The following is a 22,157-nucleotide window of genomic DNA, read 5'->3' as shown; positions in this document are numbered from 1 at the left end:
GGATGACCCATCTGGCGTCCAGTCTCCTAGCAACGACGCTAGACTCCTCCAACCGCTCTTTCCATCCGCACGCGCCACCATCTACCTACAAGCCAGTAGGCGGCCAGTAAAGCCCCTATACATCCCTCAAACTCCAGACCCTCCACTTCGATTTGCTTTCGTCTTGTATGCCACCCCAACAATTTGCCCTGAATCAACCCCTTTCCTTTGTCCCCCAATTCTCTGAGCTTCTCTCTCCTCATACCATCCTGGGTTCCTCCATTCCCAGGGCTGTCCAAGCTGCTCTGCTCCTCTTCGTTCCAATCCCTCCCCAAGCCAGCAGCTTTTAGATCATGCCTGGAGGTGAGTAGGGAGGTGGGATGTTGGGTAGAACAATTGACTAACAGTAGAGTCAGGCCTCCAAGAATAAGGAAATGTAACAATTGGACCCTTCTTTTCACAGCTAAGCCTGCCCAGAGTCCAGAGGAAGGCGGTGTGTGCATTACTGAAGCCCTTATCACTAAGCGGAACTTGGCCTTCCCTGAGGATGAGGACCTATCAGAGAAGATGTGAGTGCATGGGAGAGGAAAGGGGTGCTGGAAGATTGAAACACACAGGATGACCAGTCCCCTGAGCTCTACTAATTTGTCAACTTATCTTTCTTTGTCCCTCTCTTTACTTAACTCCACACATTCAGTCAGTGGCAATGTCCAACCTATTCTCCCTCCTTAAAATTCATTCTATTTCTTTTTTTTTTTTCATTCTATTTCTTTTTCACCATGCCCACTCAATTGCTTTAAGTAAGGGTCTTAAATAAGTCATCACCTCTCAACAAACTCCTAATTAGTCTCTCTACCCCCAGTCCAGGCACCCTATACTGTTGCCAAAGTGATCCTTTTAAATGACAAATCTGATAGAACCTTCCTTGACTCCCTGGTACCTCCAGAATAAAATCCAAACACCTTAGCCTCAGTTGACCTCTGCTGCCTTTTCAGCCTTATTTCTTGCCACTCTCCATAAGTGTGTGATTTCTCTAAGACCCCGTGTTCTCACATCTTAGCACCTTGCTACTCAGAGTGGTGCTGGGACGGGTGGGCAGCATCTGCATCACCTAGGAGCTTGTTAGAAATGAAGAATCTCAGGCCCACCTACTGAATCAGAATCTGAACTTTAACAAGACCCCCTAAGGGATTCATGGGCACATTAAAGTTCAAGAGAGTCTGGATTCGCACATACTATACCTTCTGCTTGAAATGCCTTCTCCTTATCCCCCCTCACCTTCCTGGCTAACTCCTACTCATATGTCACCTCCTCCAGGAAGCATTCCCTGAACACCCCAGTCTGAATTCAGTGTATAATCCATGGACTCCCTTAGTCCCTTGCACATGCCTCTGTCATCCACTTGTCATAGATGTTTGGCCAGCTTCCCTAGTAGTGATGGGCAGGGACTCTCTCATTTGTCTCTAATGGGCACTTAGTAAATGTTTTGGGATTAATGAATGGGTGGGTGGAACAAGTGATCTTCCCTCCGGGACCACTCAGAAGGGAGGTGAGGAAGGATCTTCCTGCAGAGATTGTCTCCTCTCTGTCCCAGCCCCTGCCTCCCCTACCCAAGCTGGCTGGAGGAAGTCTTCCCCTGCCTCTGCAGGAACCATAAGCTGCCATCACCCAGTTTCCCAGTCCAAGGACCCTTACTCACCTCTCACTCTTATCCCTCCCAGTGCTACTGACAAGATACCCAGGTCTCCAAGTCAACCCAGGTTCCCAATCTAGACCCCGCCTCATGAGTCAAGCAGGTGTCCCTGACATCTGATCAGTCACTGAGCCATCCACCTGCTCCTTGAAACACCCTCCCCTCCATCTTCCTCCTAAGAGACCACAGAAGTGGCACTGTTAGCCAACCCCGCTGACCGTTTGCGCAGGTTCCACACGCTTGCTGAACTGCAGACTGTCCGCCTGGACCGGGAGGGAATTACCACTATCAGGAACCTAGAGGGCCTCCAGAATCTTCACAGCCTCTATCTGCAAGGGGTAACTTCCTGCCTCCTGCCCTTCCTCCTCCCTGTGGAGAGGACTCCATCCCCTGTGGGCCATGTCTGTCTAATCTGAAAGGAGCCAACCAGGTCATCTTGCCCGTTTACTGGTGTTCAGGCAGGCAGACCTTCATAGAAACTTTCCAGATGAATCAGGAATTATCTTGAATTGAAAGACCAATCCACCCAAAAGAGATGCTGACCATGCTCTTGAGTCACTGTTTTTTTGTCAGACACCTCTCTTGTTCTAGAAGTCCTTCTTGGTGTCTGCCCCAAATCTCTCATGTTATATAGCTCAAGTCCATTTCCTGTTTTGAAGAAAAGGAAGAAGGAATCACGAGATTCCTCTGCATCCTTCAGAACCTTGAAGGCTTTTTGGTGGTGGTGGTAGTGGGGGTGGGTGGTTGGTTGATCTCCAGCCTCCCTCAGGTTGAATATACCCAGATCCCTTAAACTTTCCCCACAGAAACTTGACAGACCAAAGTAGTATAGGTACACTGTCCCCTCCGTGTGTGTAATCCACCACCAAAGCCTTTTCCCTTTCCCTGTTTCCCCTTGGTTTCCTTCTCTGATGTCCAGGTCACTCTTTGGTTGTGGGGTGATCAGGGTACTTATCAAGTTTAGCCCAGCCCCAAGTTTATGCCCTCAACCATCCACCTGGAGAAAGCAAATCATCCCAAGGTAGTGACAACCAGTTCAAGAAGAGGGGTGATCATTCCCAAAGTGCCAGATCTCCAGCCTCAAGAGTAGACATGGTCTTGGGGCTTTGTCCCTTTAAAAGGCCCCCCATTCAGCTGACTTCAGCTTGGTTTCCCCAACTCGGTCTCTCTCTGCAGAATAAGATCGAGCGAATTGAGAACCTGGCCTGTGTCCCCTCCTTACGGTACGTGGTGCCAGGGCTCAGGCTGCGTGGGGGGAGGGAAGAAGAGGGAGGATGAAGGGGAGGAACCTGGTAATACCTCAAAGAACTGGCTCAGATCTCCCCAAGCCCAGCTGCTGGTCAGCCGAGGACCCTGCAAGCCTAGCTCTGCTTCCCTCACCCCAGAAGGCCATGTGTCCCCACTCATCATCCGGCTGCCTAGCCAGGGGGGCCCCGGACGCCTGGTGCCCCCGTCCCCCGCTTCAGCTGTTCTGTGATTCAGCTGTCTGTCCCCCTCCCTTCCCCTACAGCTTCCTGTCTCTGGCAGGAAACCGAATCAGGCAGGTGGAAAACCTCCACGACCTCCCACACCTCCAGTTTCTGGACCTTTCTGAGAACCTGATAGAAATACTGAAGCTGGGTAGGAACGCCCTTGCCCTGGCTCATGGAATAATTCCCGGTGGTGCCCTCCCTCCTCTCTGCTCCCCCTCCCTGTGCTTGCCTTATCGGCACATCCTCCGGGGGTCTGGGGGGCTGTGCAAAGAGGCAGTGGCTTTAGACAGGAAGGTGGGTGTGAGAACCTCATTATTCCTCTCTTTGCTGTGTGCAGATGAATTCCCCGAGAGCCTTCTCATCCTCAACCTGACTGGAAACAGCTGCACCAACCAGGATGGCTACAGGTGAGGAGGAAGTGAAGGTGGGAAGAGAGGGGTGATGGCCTGCAAACCTGGGGGCACCGTCCCTGGCACCTTCTCCACCCTCACTCCAGCTCAAGTTGGCCCCCTTTGGCCTTCCCACCCCCCATAACTCCACTTGGGCCTGCCCTCAGCTGGTTGGCCCGACCACAGGCCTATCTTCCAGCTCAAGAACACCTTCCCTCCTGCTATGGTTGCTGTGGCTTGTGTCTGTGCATCCTCCCAGGCGCCACACCCAGGCGTGCCCTCCTGGGTGGTAGCCTCTGTTCTTTCTGCCCTGCAGGAAACTGGTGACAGAAGCCCTGCCACTGCTCCTGGATCTAGACAGGCAGCCTGTGGCAGAGCGCTGGACCTCGGACGAGGAGGATAAAGCCTCAAGCGATGAGGACGAGGAGTTCCCAGAGCTGAGAGGCCCGTTCTGCTCAGAGCGAGGTGACCCTGCTTTCCAAGGCTTGCAGCCTCCCCAGAGCACACCCCTGCCCTGTGGGATCTGGGAGAAGCTAAGACAGCGGTGGTGTCTGGGGAAGGGGTCCCAGGGCCAGACCAGTCTGGGCATGCAGGTGACTCGTCCTCCCCACCCCATCTTAGGCTCCTCCCCATTAGGGATGCTAGGGGAGAGTTTGTTCCTGCTAAGCCCGGGTCTCCATCCGCCACCCACCGTCCTGGCCCCTCACAGGCTTCCTCAAGGAGCTGGGGCAGGAGATGAGCAGGCACCGGGAGCACAGGCAGCGGACAGCCCTGCTGGAGCACCTACTGAGGGTGGAGACGCGGCCCGCCCTCACCGACCCCCCATTGCTGCCAGGGGCACCCATGGCCGGGGACAGAAGCCCTTCCGTCACTCCCAGGCAAGGGAAGGAGACATCCCCGGAGCCCGTCTCCTTGCCACAAGCCTCCTCTGCCACCAAGAAACCATGCCTTCTGGCTTCCAGGAGCCAGGAAAGCACTGTTCAGGCAGGGAAGGGGGTCAAGAGCGGCCGCAGCAGCCAAGGCCTCTCCGGCTGGGGCCCCCAGCACGACCAAAACTGTGACCAAAAGAATCAAGAAGTGAAGTGCAGCCCATCGCTATCAGCAAAGCCCCAGGAACACGGGGGTATGAGGAGTGGAGTGGGTCTCCCCTCCCCCTCAGAGCCCTCGCCTGTGGCAGGAGCCTGTCCCCAATAAAGTATCTCCAGGCCCTGCACGTGTCTTCCGTGTCACTTGGGGGAATCTCAGGGGAAGCTGTCAGTAAAAGCACCCAGAAACAATGGCAGGAATACAGAGCCTGATTCTAAAGAATAGGATCTTGCAGGAACTACCCAAGGGACTGGCACCCCGTCTCAGGCCATCTCGCGGTGCACACATCTCACCGCCCCACCTAGGGAGTGCCCTTCCGAGGTTCAAGTCAAGGACCAAAAAGCCGTGGTTCTGATCCTCCCCACGCAGCCGCCGCCTGCTGTGCCGGGCACGCACGCTCCTCCGTGTACACACACCCACACGCCTGGGGGCCGCCTCCTCTCCCCACAGGCCCCCCCAAGACCTTCACCAAGTCAGAAGAATGCACCGCCCAGCAAGGCACCCAGAGGCCCTGCAGCCACCTCAGGGCTGCCCTTTGCCCTCTCTCGGCTCTCCCACCCCCACTGGCCCTGGACACTGAACGAGGAAATAGAACACATTTATTAAGGCAAAGGCCGACCCGGCCACTCAAAACAAGGCGGAGGGGGTGAAGGGGTTGCTCTGTCCCTCTACTCCAGGGGTCCTGTGCCCACTGCAGCCTGCTGCACCCCAGGCCGAGCCGGGAGGAGCCGGGCTCAGGCATATGCCCGGCTCTCCTTCTCCACAAAGGCCTGGAAGAGGCCGCCCAGCTCCTGGGGGGGTGGGGCCCACTCCCTGGCCAGCAGGCCCCGCACAGCCTCCAGGCCTTCCTGCTCCAGGTCCCGCTGTTTCTGCCGGAGCTGCTGCCCCCGATCCTGCCCGGGAGAGGTAGCGCTGAGTCCCTGGGACCGGCTTCCCTCCGGAAGGGGGGCGTGGCTGCCGTCTCACAGAAGCAGGAGAAAGGACAGAGCACCCAACATTCTCCTGGACAGCTGGCTCTGAAGGGAGAGACTCCTCTCCCCAGCTCTGCAGTCTTTCCTCCACTCCCAGGTCCCCTCACGTTTCCAGAGTCCCAGCTGGGGGTGGGGGATTCCCTGGGGGTTACCTGCTCACTCTCCATCAGCCCCAGGGCCACCTGGTGTCCGCGGTAGAGGGCGTGCCGGCGATCCACCTGAGTCTGGAATCGAGGCAGGCTCCGAACAGGGTCCTGTGCTCCAAAAGTGGGGGACAGCACCTGGGGGACCTGGGCCGCTCCCACACCAAAGATGAAAGGTTTGAACACTGACCTGATGGGACAGGGATGGAAGGACTGAGGGCTATCGCACCCTTCCGTCTCCCCTGCCTGGCCCGGTCTCCCCAGCCTTCCCCACCCTCTCACCGGGACGGGTCTGGTGTGGCAGTGAGGAAGTGGACACAGGGCTGTGTGGGGTCCTGGGGCAGCACGGACACCATGCTGGCCGTGGTGCGGAAGCCTCCAGAGTCCATACAGATGCCACTCTCCTTGCTCCTGAGGATGCCCATCATCACCTCTGCCGTGATGCCCCCTGCCAGGGCAGAAGGGGGCCCTCCGGCCTCAGACTAAGCCCCCTGAAGCTGTGGGAGGGGAGGGAGGCCGGCCCCCACTCCATCCACTCACTGACCTTGCCGTTGCTGCAGCAGCTCCCGCCCGGCCCGGAAGCGGGCCTTGGCAGCCTCCATGCGCACAGGCTGCTGGGTCAGGGAGAAGATCTGGGCAAAGTCAAAGGCAGCCTGCCCACCCCACCAGCCCTGGGCCCGGGCGTGGGGCCGGAGCTCAGGGTGTTCTGCTGAGATGTCCGTGCCGATGCTCAGCTGGTTGGAGATGTTGTGGGCCCCCTCTGTGGAGGAGATGGGGAGTCGCTCGTTTATCGTTAAGCCCCTGTCCTGTGCCAGGCATTCAGCTAGGTGCTGAGAACACGGTGGTGAAGGGAACAGACAAACCGATCACAGAAATTACTGTGAGCTTGCACCTGTGGTGAGCATCAAGAAGAGGAACCTGCTTGCGTTTAAGGGAGAAACCTGGCCACCAGGAAGTCCAGGAAGGCACCCCAGAGGAAGCGGCAGGGTGGAGCACAAGAGGACTCAACCAAGTGAGGGGGGAGGATAAGTTCCTGAGTGGACTCATTTCCCATCTCCCTGGGTGCCCCCACCACCCGAGACGTTTGCTCCTGGATCGGGCCTTCCCTGCACCCAGCACTGTTTCCACCCCAAAAGGGGAACACCTCTGGGAGGCAGGCCCCAGCGCCAGGCCACTCACCCTGGATCCTCTGCGCAGCCCACAGCCTCCCCGCCGTCTCCAGCACCCATGCCTCAGTCCGGTCGGCCAGCAGGAAGGTGTTGTGGTAGCAGAATGGCATGGGGTCCTCCCAGCAGCTGCCCCCCTGCCCGTAGCGCTCCAGCAAGCCTGTGATCACGTGCAACGCCTCCTGGGCTGAGCTGCCCCGTTCTAAAGCCAGCCTGGCACAAAGAAAGTCCAGGGGACAGAGGGCGATGGGGTATCAGTGGCTGGTGGCAGAGCTTCAGTGGACAGAAGAGGCCCAGAGAGGTTTGGTGACAGGCCCAAGTCACAGAGAAAATCAGCCAACATCGGTTGTATTAAGCACATATAGGCCAGTGGTTTTCAAGCTGTGCTCTAAGGGGTTCATGAAAAGGATTGAAACATATTCTTGGAGAAAGAAGTGCCCTGAGCCCTCCAACCTCTTCAATCAGAGCTGCTCCATGTTTAGTGGTTTTACAAATCAAACTTCTCCCTGAGATTTCATTTGAAAAAAATTTTACTTCTATTGAAAAAAATTTTAAACCACTGTCCTATTTCTGGGCCAGCAGAAGCCCAGAGATGGCCACACTTGGGAGCTCCTTACCAGACTGTGGAGATGGGGCCAAGAGAGGGGCGGGGCAGGGGCAGCCTCCCTGGAGATGATGACAAGGTGGGCAGAAAGGGGGAGGCGCTTGTGAACCAGGCTTGGGGGCAGGGCAAGGAGGATGGCCTGGGTCAGTACTCAGCCCCAGATTTCTGGTGTATTGAGGGGATGAGGGAGGAAGGGTCCACACCTGAGTAAATCCATGCCCAACAGAGCTTCCCCTGTCCCAACTGGCTCCTTGGTCCACACCGCCTCGTTGCCAATGCAGACACCATGCTCATTGGCGCCCATCTCAGCCCCCCACAGCCAAGAAGGGCGGCTCAGGATCGCAGCATGGGTCTTCGACACCTGTTCCACCTCAATGTAGGTGCACTAGAGATAAGGGAGGAGAAAGGGAGAGTCCACTCAGAAAGGAGGAGGTACCTATAAAGTGGTGGCACTTAGGCCCGTCACCTTACACAGCCCTTCGCGGAAGGTCTTATTATCCCCATTTTACAGATGAGGGAACTGAGGTCGACAGAGGCTAAATAATAGGTTAGGTTCCGGTCGGTAGACTCAAAGCTCATGCTCATTTCACCACATCTGGCAGCTTCCCAGGTGGGGGGAGCAGAGGAGGAAGGTCTTAGAAGAATGCCTAGTTCTGCCACAACTCCCAGCACCCTATAAGGCCTAACCCACCTGGAGCCGGCTCCCAGGGACGTGAGTGCCTGCCGGTACAAACACCACCTCCTGCACCTCTTCCCGGGGCCGGTCAGAGTTCTTGGCAAAGATCACAGCTGGGATGGCCGAGGCCGGGGGCACCGAGACAAAGCAGTCGCAGGAACATGGGGTGTCAGGGCTCCACGATGCCATCTGGGGAGAGGTGGAGATGAGTGTGTCCCTCTCGTGCCACCTCTCCATTATCCTGAGCGGGGCGCAGTCCTAGGGAGCCGCTCTCCCAACACGTGCAGACACTCAGGGAAGACACTGCCGTCGGGTTTCGGACGCTCAGCGCCGCACCTACACTCGATGCCCGGCGTGCGCGACGGAGACGCCCACTCTCTCCCCAGACTCCAGGCTTGGGAGTCAGCAGACGGGCGCAGACCGCATGCTCCGAGGGCCGTGCTCTACCAGAAGTCCTGACCCTTCAGGGCAGTCGCGGGAGCGTCTCCCTCGCTGCCCCACCCCTCTCCAAGAGTCGCACGCCACTCTTCTGTCTGCCAGTTTCTCGCTTCCCCAATACCGTATGCCCCTCACCCTCTCTCCCTCCAAGATCCGCAGCCTAGTCCGGGGCGCCACTGCCTCCGCTTCGGGTAAAGTCGGTCTCAAGGGGCGGAGGCTCCTAGATGACCCGGAAGGCTTTGGGCCTGGGGGCGGAGTCGGAATCAAGCACCTGCAGTTCCTTGGTTTTCCACCAGGGCGCGCGCCAGCACCACTTCTTGGAGCGAGGCGGCCTTCGGAGTCCTGCTGGCTGCCTGCCCTACCCCGGGCGCAGCTTTCAGGCCAGATAAAGGCTGCGACGAATCTGCTAGCTCCTCCAATGGGGTCACTGTCGGGAAAGGGAGCTTGGGGGCGGAAAGGAGCCCACGTGAAAGGGGAGGAAAGAAAAACTTGGCTGATTTGTTAGAGAACGGGGAATGCTAGGGCATCCGGAGATGACGGAAGAACCTTAGCGACTTGTGACCTGGTTTGAATTCCAAAGGTACAACGCCAGGCTGGTGCCCCCTCCCCCGCATCCTCTCTCTGCCCTGTCCCTCCTACTCCTCCCCATCTCCCACCTCCCACTCCCCAACCCCTCGGAAATAAGATCTATAAGAGTGGTCACACAGGAATAAAGACACAGATGTAGAGAATGGACTTGAGGACACAGGGAGGGAGAAGGGTAAGCTGGGACGAAGTGAGAGAGTGGCATGGACATGTATACACTACCAAATGTAAAATAGCTAGTGGGAAGCAGCCGCATAGCACAGCATAACACGGGGAGATCAGCTCAGTGCTCTGTGTCCACCTAAAGGGGTGGGATGGGGAGGGTGGGAGGGAGAAGCAAAGGAGATATGGGGATATATGTATACATATAGCTGATTTACTTTGTTATACAGCAGCAACTAACACAACATTGTAAAGCAATTATACTCCAATACAGACGCTAAAAAAAAAAAAAAAAAAAAAGAGTGGTCATAGGTCAGGAGGTGTAGGAATAATTTAATGCCTTTTTTTAAGGCACATAGGCACAAAATCCATCCGACCTCCAAAAGGCCAATTCTGCCCCACAGTGCTCAAACTCACTGGACGTTAGCTTTGAAAGAAAATTTGGAAATTTCTAGTCCAAAGATTTGGAACTGAAACAGCAAAGGAGAAATCCTGGCCAACGGGGCACATATCCATGTGGAGGTAGACTCCGAGCCCAAATGTTCTGCTTTCCAGATCATTTTCCTCTATAAACCATCTCCATAACCAGCATTTAAGCTAATGCATCTCACACCCTTTTGCTCTATGGAGCCCTCCAGGAAAGGGGGGAGGGGAGACACTGCAGATTATATACTTCTCCCACATCCACCCTGCCAACCAATCAGGGCTGCTGCTCGGAGCCCTGACCACAGCATACCAGCCTGTGGTCACTCCTGGGATGGGAATGAAGGCTGAGGTCGAGGTTTCCCCAAGAGGCAGGCTGCGGGCAGGTGTGCTGGGTGATGGCGGGGGGGAAACCTGCCAGATAAGGCTGTTCGGACATCTGAAATCTGAGATATTTTCTGATTGCCTCTAGATAAACAAGAATGATTCCCAAGAGGGTACTGTCTCCAGGGAGATGGACTTCACTTTCAGAAAGGGGACTGCTACTTGCACAGAAGGTTGACCTAGAAGCTGGGCTGGAGGCAGAGAAGAGCACTACCCGGAACTGTGCAGACTGGCATCTCATCCTGCTCCTGCTATGATATAGCTCCGCGGGTCTCTTCGGGCAGGTCACTTTACCTGCAAGGGCCTCAGTTCCTCCAGTAGCAAATGAAGGCATTGGACTAGATCAGTGGTTCTCAGCCATGGTTGGAGTGAGGAGGGATTCGTTTTCAACGACGCAACTCGCATTGCACAACACAATATAATACTTTGCTTCTCAAAATGTGCGCGGATTGCATCAGCGTTATCTGGAAGCTTGTTAAAAATGCAGAATCTCAGGCCCCACCTCAAACCTACTGAATCGGAATCTGCATGTTAACAAGATCCCCAGGTGTAAAGTTTGAGAAGTGCTGCTCTACTGCACGTCGAAGGGACATAATTCGGTGGGATGTTGGGGAGTGAATGGAGCATCTGGAAAAACTCCATGGGTGACTCTAATATGCCCTCTACCGGGTGGGAGCAACTATGCCTACATGAAATAATCAGATTATAAAGTATTTCATAGTAGAAGTAATGAAGGGCCTAGTCCACTGAGCAGTTATCTTCTTTGTTTTTCTCCAAACTGTGTTTGTAAGGTTTGGAGCCCAGATGGCAGAGAAGAGACTAATATAAAGGTGATTGCCCCTTAAGGCTTGGAAGGTTTGATAATTAAAAGAACTATTTTTAGGGTCATGTGAGGCTCTTTATACCCACTTCCCTTAAGCCTTTTATATTTGCAAGAAGAATCTATTTGCTAAAGAGGATCATTAATTGGCTTAATAAGGATTAATGACATACACAGCTTTGGATGCCACGGACAAAGGACAAAAACTGAGCTTTTATAGCAAAAAACAGTTATCTCCTTATCCCTAAATAAAAAGAAATACTAGGCAAGCATTTCCTCTTTGATAAAGAAGCTGGAGAGGGAATTCCCTGGCGGTCCAGGGGTTAGGACTCGGCGCTTCCACTGCTGGGGACCTGGGTTCAATCCCTGGTCAGGGAACTAAGATCCCACAAGTCGTGTGGCGTGGCCCAAAAAACAAAAAAAAACAGAAAAAAAAAGGCTGGAGAGATTTTTGTTAGGTGCATTTCTGATATGCTTATTTAGTGTAAACATTTCTAAATATACCACTTAACCATCATCTTAAACATTCTTAATATTGGTATCACAATTCCTGCATCGAAATCCTTAACAACAGTTTGTTCTTTTGGTAACTTAATGTGTTCTTGACAATACTGATTTTTTTTTTCAGATTTTTTTTTTTTGATGTGGACCATTTTTAAAGTCTTTATTGAATTTGTTACAATATTGCTTCTTTTTTTTTATGTTTTGGTTTTTTGGCCATGAGGCATGTGGGATCTTAGCTCTCTGACCAGGGATCGAACCCGCACCCCCTGCATTGGAAGACGAAGTCTTAACCACTAGATCACCAGGGAAGTCCCTTGACAATACTGTTTACATACTTCATCTGCTTAAATATTTAATATTTAAATGTTAATTTAATTTAGATTAAATTATCAAAGTTATGAGTTAATGGCATTCATATTAATGTAAGCGTTCTATATTTTCTTGTCCTGTAGGTGACAATTTGAGGTTAACTTTAATTCCTCTCATTTTACTAAACCAACTTTTTCAAACCTTTTCTGTAAAGGCCAGATAAGTAAATATTTTAGGCTTTGCAGGCCACATACAGTCTCTGTCACATATTTTACTTCGTGTCTTTTTTTTCTCATTTACAGCCCTTTAAAAATCACTTTTAACTTATGGACTGTATAAAAACGGACTGTGGGCCAGACTTGATCCATAGGTCATAAACAAAATATAAATACAGATGGAGAGTATAAGAACACATATAACAAGGTTCATATGGGAGTCTATAATTGCTCAGACCTCATTACCACTTTTCCTCTACAACTAAAGAGTATTTTTCTATCTATACCTTGTCTATATAATGAAAAAATTAAAAATGAATAGGAGATATTTAGTGCTAGTGATGGGCTGGGGCCCTACACAGACTTAAAGAATTGTAGAATTTTATTGCTAGAAGAAATTGAAGAGATTATCTAACTTGAACCCCTTAATTACTTTATAGATAATCTACTTTATAGATAAGAACTCATAAATAAATATGATTAACTTACAAATATCAGAGGGATAGCAAGCCTTCAAAGGAGTCCTTATGTAATTCAGTCAAATAATTTTCACTGAGAATTCTGAAAAATGAAAAGGTTATTTCTGGATCAAACTGCAAAATAACTACAACTATATACTACATAGGACTAACTCCTATATGTGGAGGAAAGCTGGGTAATGGTGCCACCTAAACAACCTAATTCTTATTTAATTTAGGGATGGTGATTTCTGCTCTGTTTTCATTTAAACCTTCTTTTCACATCCTCCTTTCTGTCCATCTCTCTCCATCACTCATGTGCACATTCTCGCGCGTGCGTGCGCACACACACACACACACACACACACACACCCCACCCACTCTTCCCACCAAATCATATAGTTAATGCCTACTCTCTAGATCACGAAGTCTCTGTTAGAACCCAGCTCTGGGTGGCACCAACGTTGCAGAGCTGCCCTTCCCTCCTCTCTTTCCCCAAACCTTATTGGGAAGTCCCACACACAGCTGTATCAGGGCAAATGAAGCCATCTGATTTTTTCCCGCATTAAACATTTTTTGAAAACTAAAATGTGCATAAAATATACATAACTGTTCAATAATTCAATTGAACAACTGTTCAACTGTTTAATAATTACAAAACAGACCCCCACGTAACACCATTCATGTCAAGAAAGAATCCTGCCAGCATCCCAGAAGTCCCCCATGTGCCCTTTTCCAATCACAACCCTCTCTCTGACTTCCTAGAGGGAACCACTATCCTGACTTTAATAATAATTTCCTTAACAACCATAAACAACACAGCCATAAACAACACAGTTTAGTCTTGCTTCTTCTTGAACTTTATATAAGTGGAATCATATTATATGTACTATTTTCCACATTGCTTCTTTCATTCAACATTATTTTGTAAAATTATTTTATTTTTGCCTGTAGTATTGCATGTCCAACTACATGAGGCTTCTGAGTATTTGAAAGTGGCTAATGTGACTAAGGAGCTGAATTTTTAATTTAATTAATTTCAATTATTTTAAAATTAAAATTAGAAAAACTGATACTCAATGTAATTATTGGAAAATGTTTATGTTAGCAACAATTTGCATATGTGATACTACTTTTTCGACTGTAAATTTTATGAAATCTCAATACCGATCAAGTATTTGTAATAAAATTTAGCAACCAAATTGTGATTTCAAAGAGTTATTATGGGAAAAAAATGTAGATTCTCTCATTAATTTTTATATTGATTACATGTAGATATGATAATACTTTGGATATTTTTAAATACTTAGTATAAAAAACATAGAATATCTTATTAATAATCTATATAATGATTACATGTTAAAATGATAATATTTTGGATATAAGGGTTAAGTAAAAGATATTTACATTTATTTCATCTGTTTCATTTTACTTTTATTTTTAAGTGGCTACCAGAAAATTTAAGATTACTTATGTGGCTTGCATTATGTTTCTGATGAAGTGTATGACTTCTAAGAATGATTATGCCACAGTTTATTCATTCAATTTTTGGTGTATACTGAGATTTTCCTAGTTTTTATTTATTAAAAACAATACTGCTTTGAACATTCTTGTATTTGTATCCTGATACATATTTGCCTGAGTTTGTCTAGGATGTAATAGGCATACAAAATTGTTTCCTAAGAAGTTGTGCTATTTCAAGTTGGCAGATTGAAACATGCCAAGTCTCCACCCCTTCAACTTCCACCAAAATCCCTAAGAATGATAGAAAAGATATAACTTAAAAGTCACAACCTTAGCTCAATGCGTGGGAGCAGCTCCACAAATGCTCCCCTACCAGAAACGTCCTGGAGCTACTACAGGGTGATCAGTTGGAATAGTGCGGTAGGAGCAGCCTACAGCACACATCAACCCCACATCTTTCCCCCTTGATCCAGGCAGCAAAAGGTGTCTTCCTCTAGGCAGGAGCAATTGGTGTTAGAACGGGGGCAAGGTCTCAGAACCCTGGGAGAAAGGTGTGCACTCCCTGACTAGCCACCAGAAGGCACCTTCCACCTCTGCCTTATTCTCAGGGGAACCCATTGGGAGTAATAAGCCCCAACAGCTCATTTCACTTCTCCCCTAAAGCTGGGAAACAAACGCAGTAGAATCTCAACTACAAAGATGAATTACACTCAGGAAGGACCAAACAATGTGAGAAAGCCAACTCCATTAAGGACAGAAAACAAAAACAAACATAAGAGCTTATAGCCAATGAATCAGAGTTAACAAAGCACAAGAGGACCTTAGGATAGCACAATTATTACCCTCAGACAGATGTAAGCAGATAGTGCATCCATTAATCAACTCAAGAATATACGAAAATTGAATAAAAAAAAAAATCCCACAAGGACTCAGAGGCAAAAAATATACAAATCAATTTTCACTGCAAAGTAAAGGAGCTGTTACACTGGAGGATTACTGGACTGAATGTCAATATTATGACATAATATGAGTGTGTTTCATGTTTGGTAATTGCAATCATTGTTGCTTTTGTTGTGGTCATCCATGTACAATGCTTGGTGTCAGTCTATTTATCTCTTGTAAAAATAAAATACAGTGTGTGTGTGTGTGTGTGAAAAAAATAAATAAATAAAGACCATCCTCCAAAGATGAAAAAAAAAGAAAAAAATTCATATGTACCAAATGCAAAATATTCGAACAATATAGAAATTGAAAAACAAAGATAAATCTTCCTCCCCAATTTAGTTCTCCCCAATGATTATCTGTATATAGACTTTTTCACTTACAAAATAGAATTACCCTGTATGCATATCTGTAGCTTGATTTCGTTGTGTGCATCTCGGAGATATTCTCTATGGAATTTGCCTCTCTCCTTTAAACAGCTGCATAATATTTCACCATATGTATATCTACTTAACCAGGCCCCTATTGGTGTACTTTTGGGTAATTTTTAGTTCTCTGCTATAATACTGTCCCAATGAACTTATATTGAAGGCCCTTTTTAAAGTCTTATTTTTAAACACGAGTATCACATCCACATGATTCAAAATCCAAATGTACAAGAGGGTATAAAGTAAAAAGCCTCCCTTTTTTCCTATAATCCTCATTCCATCCTTCCTGAAGGGTCCCCAGCCACCCAGGTCCCCCCCGTGGAGACAATTAATGTCACTACTTTCGTACCTGTGTCTATATTGCCGTATTTTTAAGAGAATATCCAAGAGCTAAATTCCAAGTCCTCAAATTGCTGAGTCAAAGTGTATGTGGTTTTGTTTTTAAATAGTTGATACTGCCAACTGTCCTTCAAAAAGATTGTACTGATGTAATTAGTAAATATTAATTAGGTGGATAGTAATACTAATTAGGACGTAGTAAATACTAATTTACATTCCTACCAGTAACAAACAACATTTCTTTCCCTACATCTTCACCAACACTGGCTATTTTCAAACCTGTAAATGTTTGCCAATCTGATAGGTGGTAAGGAATACCTTGTCACTTTGATCTACAGTTCTTTAATTATGAGCGAAGGCGAGCAGCTTCTCATATGCTTATTGCTGTTTGAATTTCTTTTTCTGGGAACTGCCTCTTCAGGTCCTTTGCCCGTTTTTCTGTTAGGTTGTTACATTTCTCTTATTGATCTGTACATTTTTCTGGCATGGCATCTGCAAATATTTTCCCTCATAATCCGCTTATAATTAAAACCACGTAATTCAAAATTAAAAAAAAAAAAAAAAGAAAAAGAAAAAAACAACCCAATGGGAATTTTCCACCAGCTTGAAATGGTGGAGAACCCCCTACCTTGGTACACAGGGTACACATCTGTACATGAGTTTGAGAAGTTGGGAGAAAAGTCAGGCCTTGGCTCCACAGTGGAGGGAGGCCCAGTGATCCAAATATTCTGGCAACCCCAATGACCGTACGAGAGGGGCCAGAAGTAGATGATCCTCTATGGGCAGGAGGTCGAGCATGTTGTAAATAACTGGTACTTGATGAACCAGGAGAGAGAGCACCAGAATAAATTGCTATTTGATTTACTCATCTATGCCCCTTGAGGATGGTATGTTTTCCAGTTCCCAGGGACTGATGATACTGGGGAAACAAGGGAGGGAAGCCCCTCTTCATCCTTCTACTCATCCTCCTTTGCCCACGTTTCCTCTTGTGGAAGTACTGGCTACCATGAGGGATTCTAGTTTCAGCTCTGCTGCTTCTTGCAGGCCCCTGTTATTGGTATATAAATATTCAACTATTTACATTTTAATTCCTTACCACATGGTTAGACTTGGTTATGAATTTATACACTTTAATATAAGAAAAATAAGTATTTTACAAGCAATGCTGAGAAGCCGATATTAAAAAATACTCTAGATGGGATCAATAGCAGAATAACTGAGGCAGAAGAAAGGATAAGTGACCTGGAAGATAAAATGGTGGAAATAACTACTACAGAGCAGGATAAAGAAAAAAGAATGAAAAGAACTGAGGACAGTCTCAGAGACCTCTGGGACAACATTAAACGCACCAACATTCGAATTATAGGGGTCCCAGAAGAAGAAGAGAAAAAGAAAGGGACTGAGAAAATATTTGAAGAGATTATAGTTGAAAACTTCCCTAATATGGGAAAGGAAATAGTTAATCAAGTCCTGGAAGCACAGAGAGTCCCATACAGGATAAACCCAAGGAGAAACACGCCAAGACACATACTAATCAAACTGTCAAAAATTAAATATAAGGAAAACATATTAAAGGCAGCAAGGGAAAAAAAACAAATAACCCACAAGGGAATCCCCATAAGGTTAACATCTGATCTTTCAGCAGAAACTCTGCAAGCCAGAAGGGAGTGGCAGGATATACTTAAAGTGATGAAGGAGAAAAGCCTACAACCAAGATTACTCTACCCAGCAAGGATGTCATTCAGATTCGATGGAGAATTTAAAACCTTTACAGACAAGCAAAAGCTGAGAGAGTACAGCACCACCAAACCAGCTTTACAACAAATGCTAAAGGAACTTCTCTAGGCAAGAAACACAAGAGAAGGAAAACACCTACAATAACAAACCCAAAACATTTAAGAAAATGGGAATAGGAACATACATATCGATAATTACCTTGAATGTAAATGGATTAAATGCTCCCACCAAAAGACACAGGCTGGCTGAATGGATACAAAAACAAGACCCATATATATGCTGTCTACAAGAGACCCACTTCAGACCTAGAGACACATACAGACTGAAAGTGAGGGGATGGAAAAAGATATTCCATGCAAACGGAAATCAAAAGAAAGCTGGAGTAGCAATTCTCATATCAGACAAAATAGACTTTAAAATAAAGACTATTACAAGAGACAAAGAAGGACACTATATAATGATCAAGGGATTGATCCAAGAGGAAGGTATAACAATTGTAAATATTTATGCACCCAACATAGGAGCACCTCAATACATAAGGCAAATGCTAACAGCCATAAAAGGGGAAATCGACAGCAACACAATCATAGTAGGGGACTTTAACACCCCACTTTCACCAATGGACAGATCATCCAAAATGAAAATAAATAAGGAAACACAAGCTTTGAATGATACATTAAACAAGATGGACTTAATTGATATTTATAGGACATTCCACCCAAAAACAACAGAATACACATTTTTCTCAAGTGCTCATGGAACATTCTCCAGGATAGATCATATCTTGGGTCACAAATCAAGCCTTGGTAAATTTAAGAAAATTGAAATCGTATCAAGTATCTTTTCCGACCACAACGCTATGAGACTAGATATCAATTACAGGAAAAGACCTGTAAAAAATACAAACACATGGAGGCTACACAATACATTACTTAATAACGAAGTGATTACTGAAGAAATCAAAGGGGAAATCAAAAAATACCTAGAAACAAATGACAATGGAGATACGACGACCCAAAACCTATGGGACGCAGCAAAAGCAGTGCTAAGAGGGAAGTTTATAGCAATACAAGCCTACCTCAAGAAACAGGAAACATCTCGAATAAACAACCTAACCTTGCACCTAAAGCAATTAGAGAAAGAAGAACAAAAAAACCCCAAAGCCAGCAGAAGGAAAGAAATTATAAAGATCAGGTCAGAAATAAATGAAAAAGAAATGAAGGAAACAATAGCAAAAATCAATGAAACTAAAAGCTGGTTCTTTGAGAAGATAAACAAAATTGATAAACCATTAGCCAGACTCATCAAGAGAAAAAGGGAGAAGACTCAGATCAATAGAATTAGAAATGAAAAAGGAGAAGTAACCACTGACACTGCAGAAATACAAACGATCATGAGAGATTACTACAAGCAACTCTATGCCAATAAAATGGACAACCTGGAAGAAATGGACAGATTCTTAGAAATGCACAAACTGCCGAGACTGAACCAGGAAGAAATAGAAAATATGAACAGACCAATCACAAGCACTGAAATTGAAACTGTGATTAAAAACCTTCCAACAAACAAAAGCCCAGGACCAGATGGCTTCACAGGTGAATTCTATCAAACATTTAGAGAAGAGCTAACACCTATCCTTCTCAAACTCTTCCAAAATATTGCAGAGGGAGGAACACTCCCAAACTCATTCTACGAGGCCACCATCACCCTGATACCAAAACCAGACAAAGATGTCACAAAGAAAGAAAACTACAGGCCAATATCACTGATGAACATAGATGCAAAAATCCTCAACAAAATACTAGCAAACAGAATCCAACAGCACATTAAAAGGATCATACACCATGATCAAGTGGGGTTCATCCCAGGAATGCAAGGATTCTTCAATATACGCAAATCAATCAATGTGATACACCATATTAACAAATTGAAGGAGAAAAACCATATGATCATCTCAATAGATGCAGAGAAAGCTTTCGACAAAATTCAACACCCATTTATGATAAAAGCCCTGCAGAAAGTAGGCATAGAGGGAACTTTCCTCAACATAATAAAGGCCATATATGACAAACCCACAGCCAACATTGTCCTCAATGGTGAAAAACTGAAACCATTTCCACTAAGATCAGGAACAAGACAAGGTTGCCCACTCTCACCACTATTATTCAACATAGTTTTGGAAGTGTTAGCCACAGCAATCAGAGAAGACAAAGAAATAAAAGGAATCCAAATCGGAAAAGAAGAAGTAAAGCTGTCACTATTTGCAGATGACATGATACTATACATAGAGAATCCTAAAGATGCTACCAGAAAACTCCTAGAGCTAATCAATGAATTTGGTAAAGTAGCAGGATACAAAATTAATGCACAGAAATCTCTTGCATTTCTGTACACTAATGATGAAAAATCTGAAAGTGAAATTAAGAAAACACTCCCGTTTACCATTGCAACAAAAAGAATAAAATATCTAGGAATAAACCTACCTAAGGAGACAAAAGACCTGTATGAAGAAAATTATAAGACACTGATGAAAGAAATTAAAGATGATACAAATAGATGGAGAGATATACCATGTTCCTGGATTGGAAGAATCAACACTGTGAAAATGACTCTACTACCCAAAGCAATCTACAGATTCAATGCAATCCCTATCAAACTACCACTGGCATTTTTCACAGAACTAGAACAAAAAACTTCACAATTTGTATGGAAACACAAAAGACCCCGAATAGCCAAAGCAATCTTGAGAACGAAAAATGGAGCTGGGGGAATCAGGCTCCCTGACTTCAGACTATATTACAAAGCTTCAGTAATCAAGACAGTTTGGTACTGGCACAAAAACAGAAATATAGATCAATGGAACAGGATAGAAAGCCCAGAGATAAACCCACACACATATGGTCACCTTATCTTTGATAAAGGAGGCAAGCATATACAGTGGAGAAAAGACAGCCTCTTCAATAAGCGGTGCTGGGAAAATTGGACAGGTACATGTAGAAGTATGAAATTAGAACACTCCCTGACACCATGCACAAAAATAAACTCAAAATGGATTAAAGACCTAAGTGTAAGGGCAGACACTATCAAACTCTTAGAGGAAAACATAGGCAGAACACTCTATGACATACATCACAGCAAGATTCTTTTTGACCCAGCTCCCAGAGAAATGGAAATAAGAACACAAATAAACAAATGGGACCTAATGAAACTTAAAAGCTTTTGCACAGCAAAGGAAACCATAAACAAGACCAAAAGACAAACCTCAGAATGGGAGAAAATATTTGCAAATGAAGCAACTGACAAAGGATTAATCTCCAAGATTTACAAGCAGCTCATGCAGCTCAATAACAAAAAAACCAACAACCCAATCCAAAAATGGGCAGAAGACCTAAATAGACATTTCTCCAAAGAAGATATACAGATGGCCTACAGACACATGAAAGAATGCTCAACATCATTAATCATTAGAGAAATGCAAATCAAAACTACAATGAGATATCATCTCACACCGGTCAGAATGGCCATCATCAAAAAATCTAGAAACAATAAATGCTGGAGAGGGTGTGGAGGAAAGGGAACACTCTTGCACTGTTGGTGGGAATGTAAATTGATACAGCCACTATGGAGAACAGTATGGAGGTTCCTTAAAAAACTACAAATAGAACTACCATATGACCCAGCAATCCCACTACTGGGCATATACCCTGAGAAAACCATAGGTCAAAAAGAGTCATGTACCAAAATGTTCATTGCAGCTCTATTTACAATAGCCAGGACATGGAAGCAACCTAAATGTCCATCGACAGATGAATGGATAAAGAAGATGTGGCACATATATACAATGGAATATTACTCAGCCATAAAAAGAAATGAAATGGAGGTATTTGTAATGAGGTGGATGGAGTTAGAGTCTGTCATACAGAGTGAAGTAAGTCAGAAAGAGAAAAACAAATACAGTATGCTAACACATATATACGGAATCTAAGGGAAAAAAAAAAAAAAAAAAAAAGGCCATGAAGAACCTAGTGGCAAGACGGGAATAAAGACACAGACCTACTAGAGAATGGACTTGAGGATATGGGGAGGGGGTGGGGTGAGATGTGACAGGGTAAGAGAGTGTCATGGACATATATACACTACCAAATGTAAAATAGATAGCTAGTGGGAAGCAGCCGCATAGCACAGGGAGATCAGCTCGGTGCTTTGTGACCACCTAGAGGGGTGGGATGGGGAGGGTGGGAGGGAGGGAGATGCAAGAGGGAAGAGAAATGGGAACATATTGTATATGTATAACTGATTCACTTTGTTATAAAGCAGAAGCTAACACACCATTGTAAGGCAATTATACTTCAATAAAGATGTTTAAAAAAAAAAAGTTCTCATCACAAGAAAAAGAGTTTGTAACTACGTATGACAGATGTTAACTAGATTTATCGGGGTGATCATTTCGCAATATATACAAGTAACAATTCATTACGTGTACACCTGAAACTAATTATACCTCAATAAAATTTTTAATAATAACTAAAAAAATTAAAAAAAAAATCAAAATTTGCAGGTGGCTTGAGGCAGAACAGGGCTCACTCTGTGGCTGTCTCGTGTGCGGTCTCACTTTCCTCACCCGCCTCTTCATCAACCCAATATGCAGCCAGAAGCTTCTCTGCTGGGGCTTTGATGACTTCCCTGGGGTAAGAAGAATAATGCCAAGACTTTTACTTTTGAAAGGAACAATGATAGTTTTCATTATTTCCTCATTTTAGATGAGAATTT

The 22,157-nt window shown here is 46.1% G+C and overlaps 3 protein-coding genes across 4 annotated transcripts in view; 1 reads left to right on the top strand and 2 right to left on the bottom strand.

The window, feature by feature from the left end:
- Window positions 1–44: 44 nt before the first annotated feature.
- On the top strand, window positions 45–4,741 carry LRRC46 (leucine rich repeat containing 46). The gene is given in 9 exon segments (XM_036837967.1): window positions 45–342; window positions 443–548; window positions 1,902–2,010; window positions 2,849–2,895; window positions 3,183–3,292; window positions 3,482–3,551; window positions 3,850–3,998; window positions 4,243–4,511; window positions 4,513–4,741. Coding segments are annotated over 9 exon segments (972 nt in total). The 5' UTR covers window positions 45–332; the 3' UTR covers window positions 4,615–4,741.
- Window positions 4,742–5,201: 460 nt separating this feature from the next.
- Window positions 5,202–8,841, bottom strand: SCRN2 (secernin 2). Of its 2 annotated transcripts, XM_036838140.1 has the most exons (8): window positions 8,753–8,841; window positions 8,195–8,368; window positions 7,707–7,888; window positions 6,913–7,112; window positions 6,278–6,493; window positions 6,016–6,181; window positions 5,743–5,923; window positions 5,202–5,512 (listed from the first exon to the last, which is right to left on the bottom strand). In XM_036838140.1, the coding sequence occupies exons 2-8, from the start codon at window positions 8,366–8,368 to the stop codon at window positions 5,354–5,356; spliced, it is 1,278 nt and encodes a 425-aa protein (XP_036694035.1). In that variant the 5' UTR covers window positions 8,753–8,841; the 3' UTR covers window positions 5,202–5,353. The 2 variants fall into 2 exon arrangements, with proteins under 2 accessions (XP_036694035.1, XP_036694034.1); XM_036838139.1 differs by having other exon boundaries at window positions 8,195–8,817.
- Window positions 8,842–21,925: 13,084 nt separating this feature from the next.
- LOC118886921 (leucine-rich repeat-containing protein 37A-like) overlaps window positions 21,926–22,157 on the bottom strand; it is a 281,999-nt gene continuing 281,767 nt past the window's right edge. Inside the window, exon 9 of the mRNA XM_036837297.1 lies at window positions 21,926–22,070. Coding sequence (XP_036693192.1) covers window positions 21,968–22,070 — 103 coding nt within the window. The 3' untranslated portion in view covers window positions 21,926–21,967. The remainder of the gene's footprint in view (window positions 22,071–22,157) is intronic.

The sequence above is a fragment of the Balaenoptera musculus genome, chromosome 20, assembly GCF_009873245.2.
Source record: "Balaenoptera musculus isolate JJ_BM4_2016_0621 chromosome 20, mBalMus1.pri.v3, whole genome shotgun sequence".
NCBI lineage: Eukaryota > Metazoa > Chordata > Mammalia > Artiodactyla > Balaenopteridae > Balaenoptera > Balaenoptera musculus.
The sequence above is the reverse complement of the archived record's forward strand: the minus strand, read 5'-3'. Positions and strand labels throughout refer to the sequence as shown.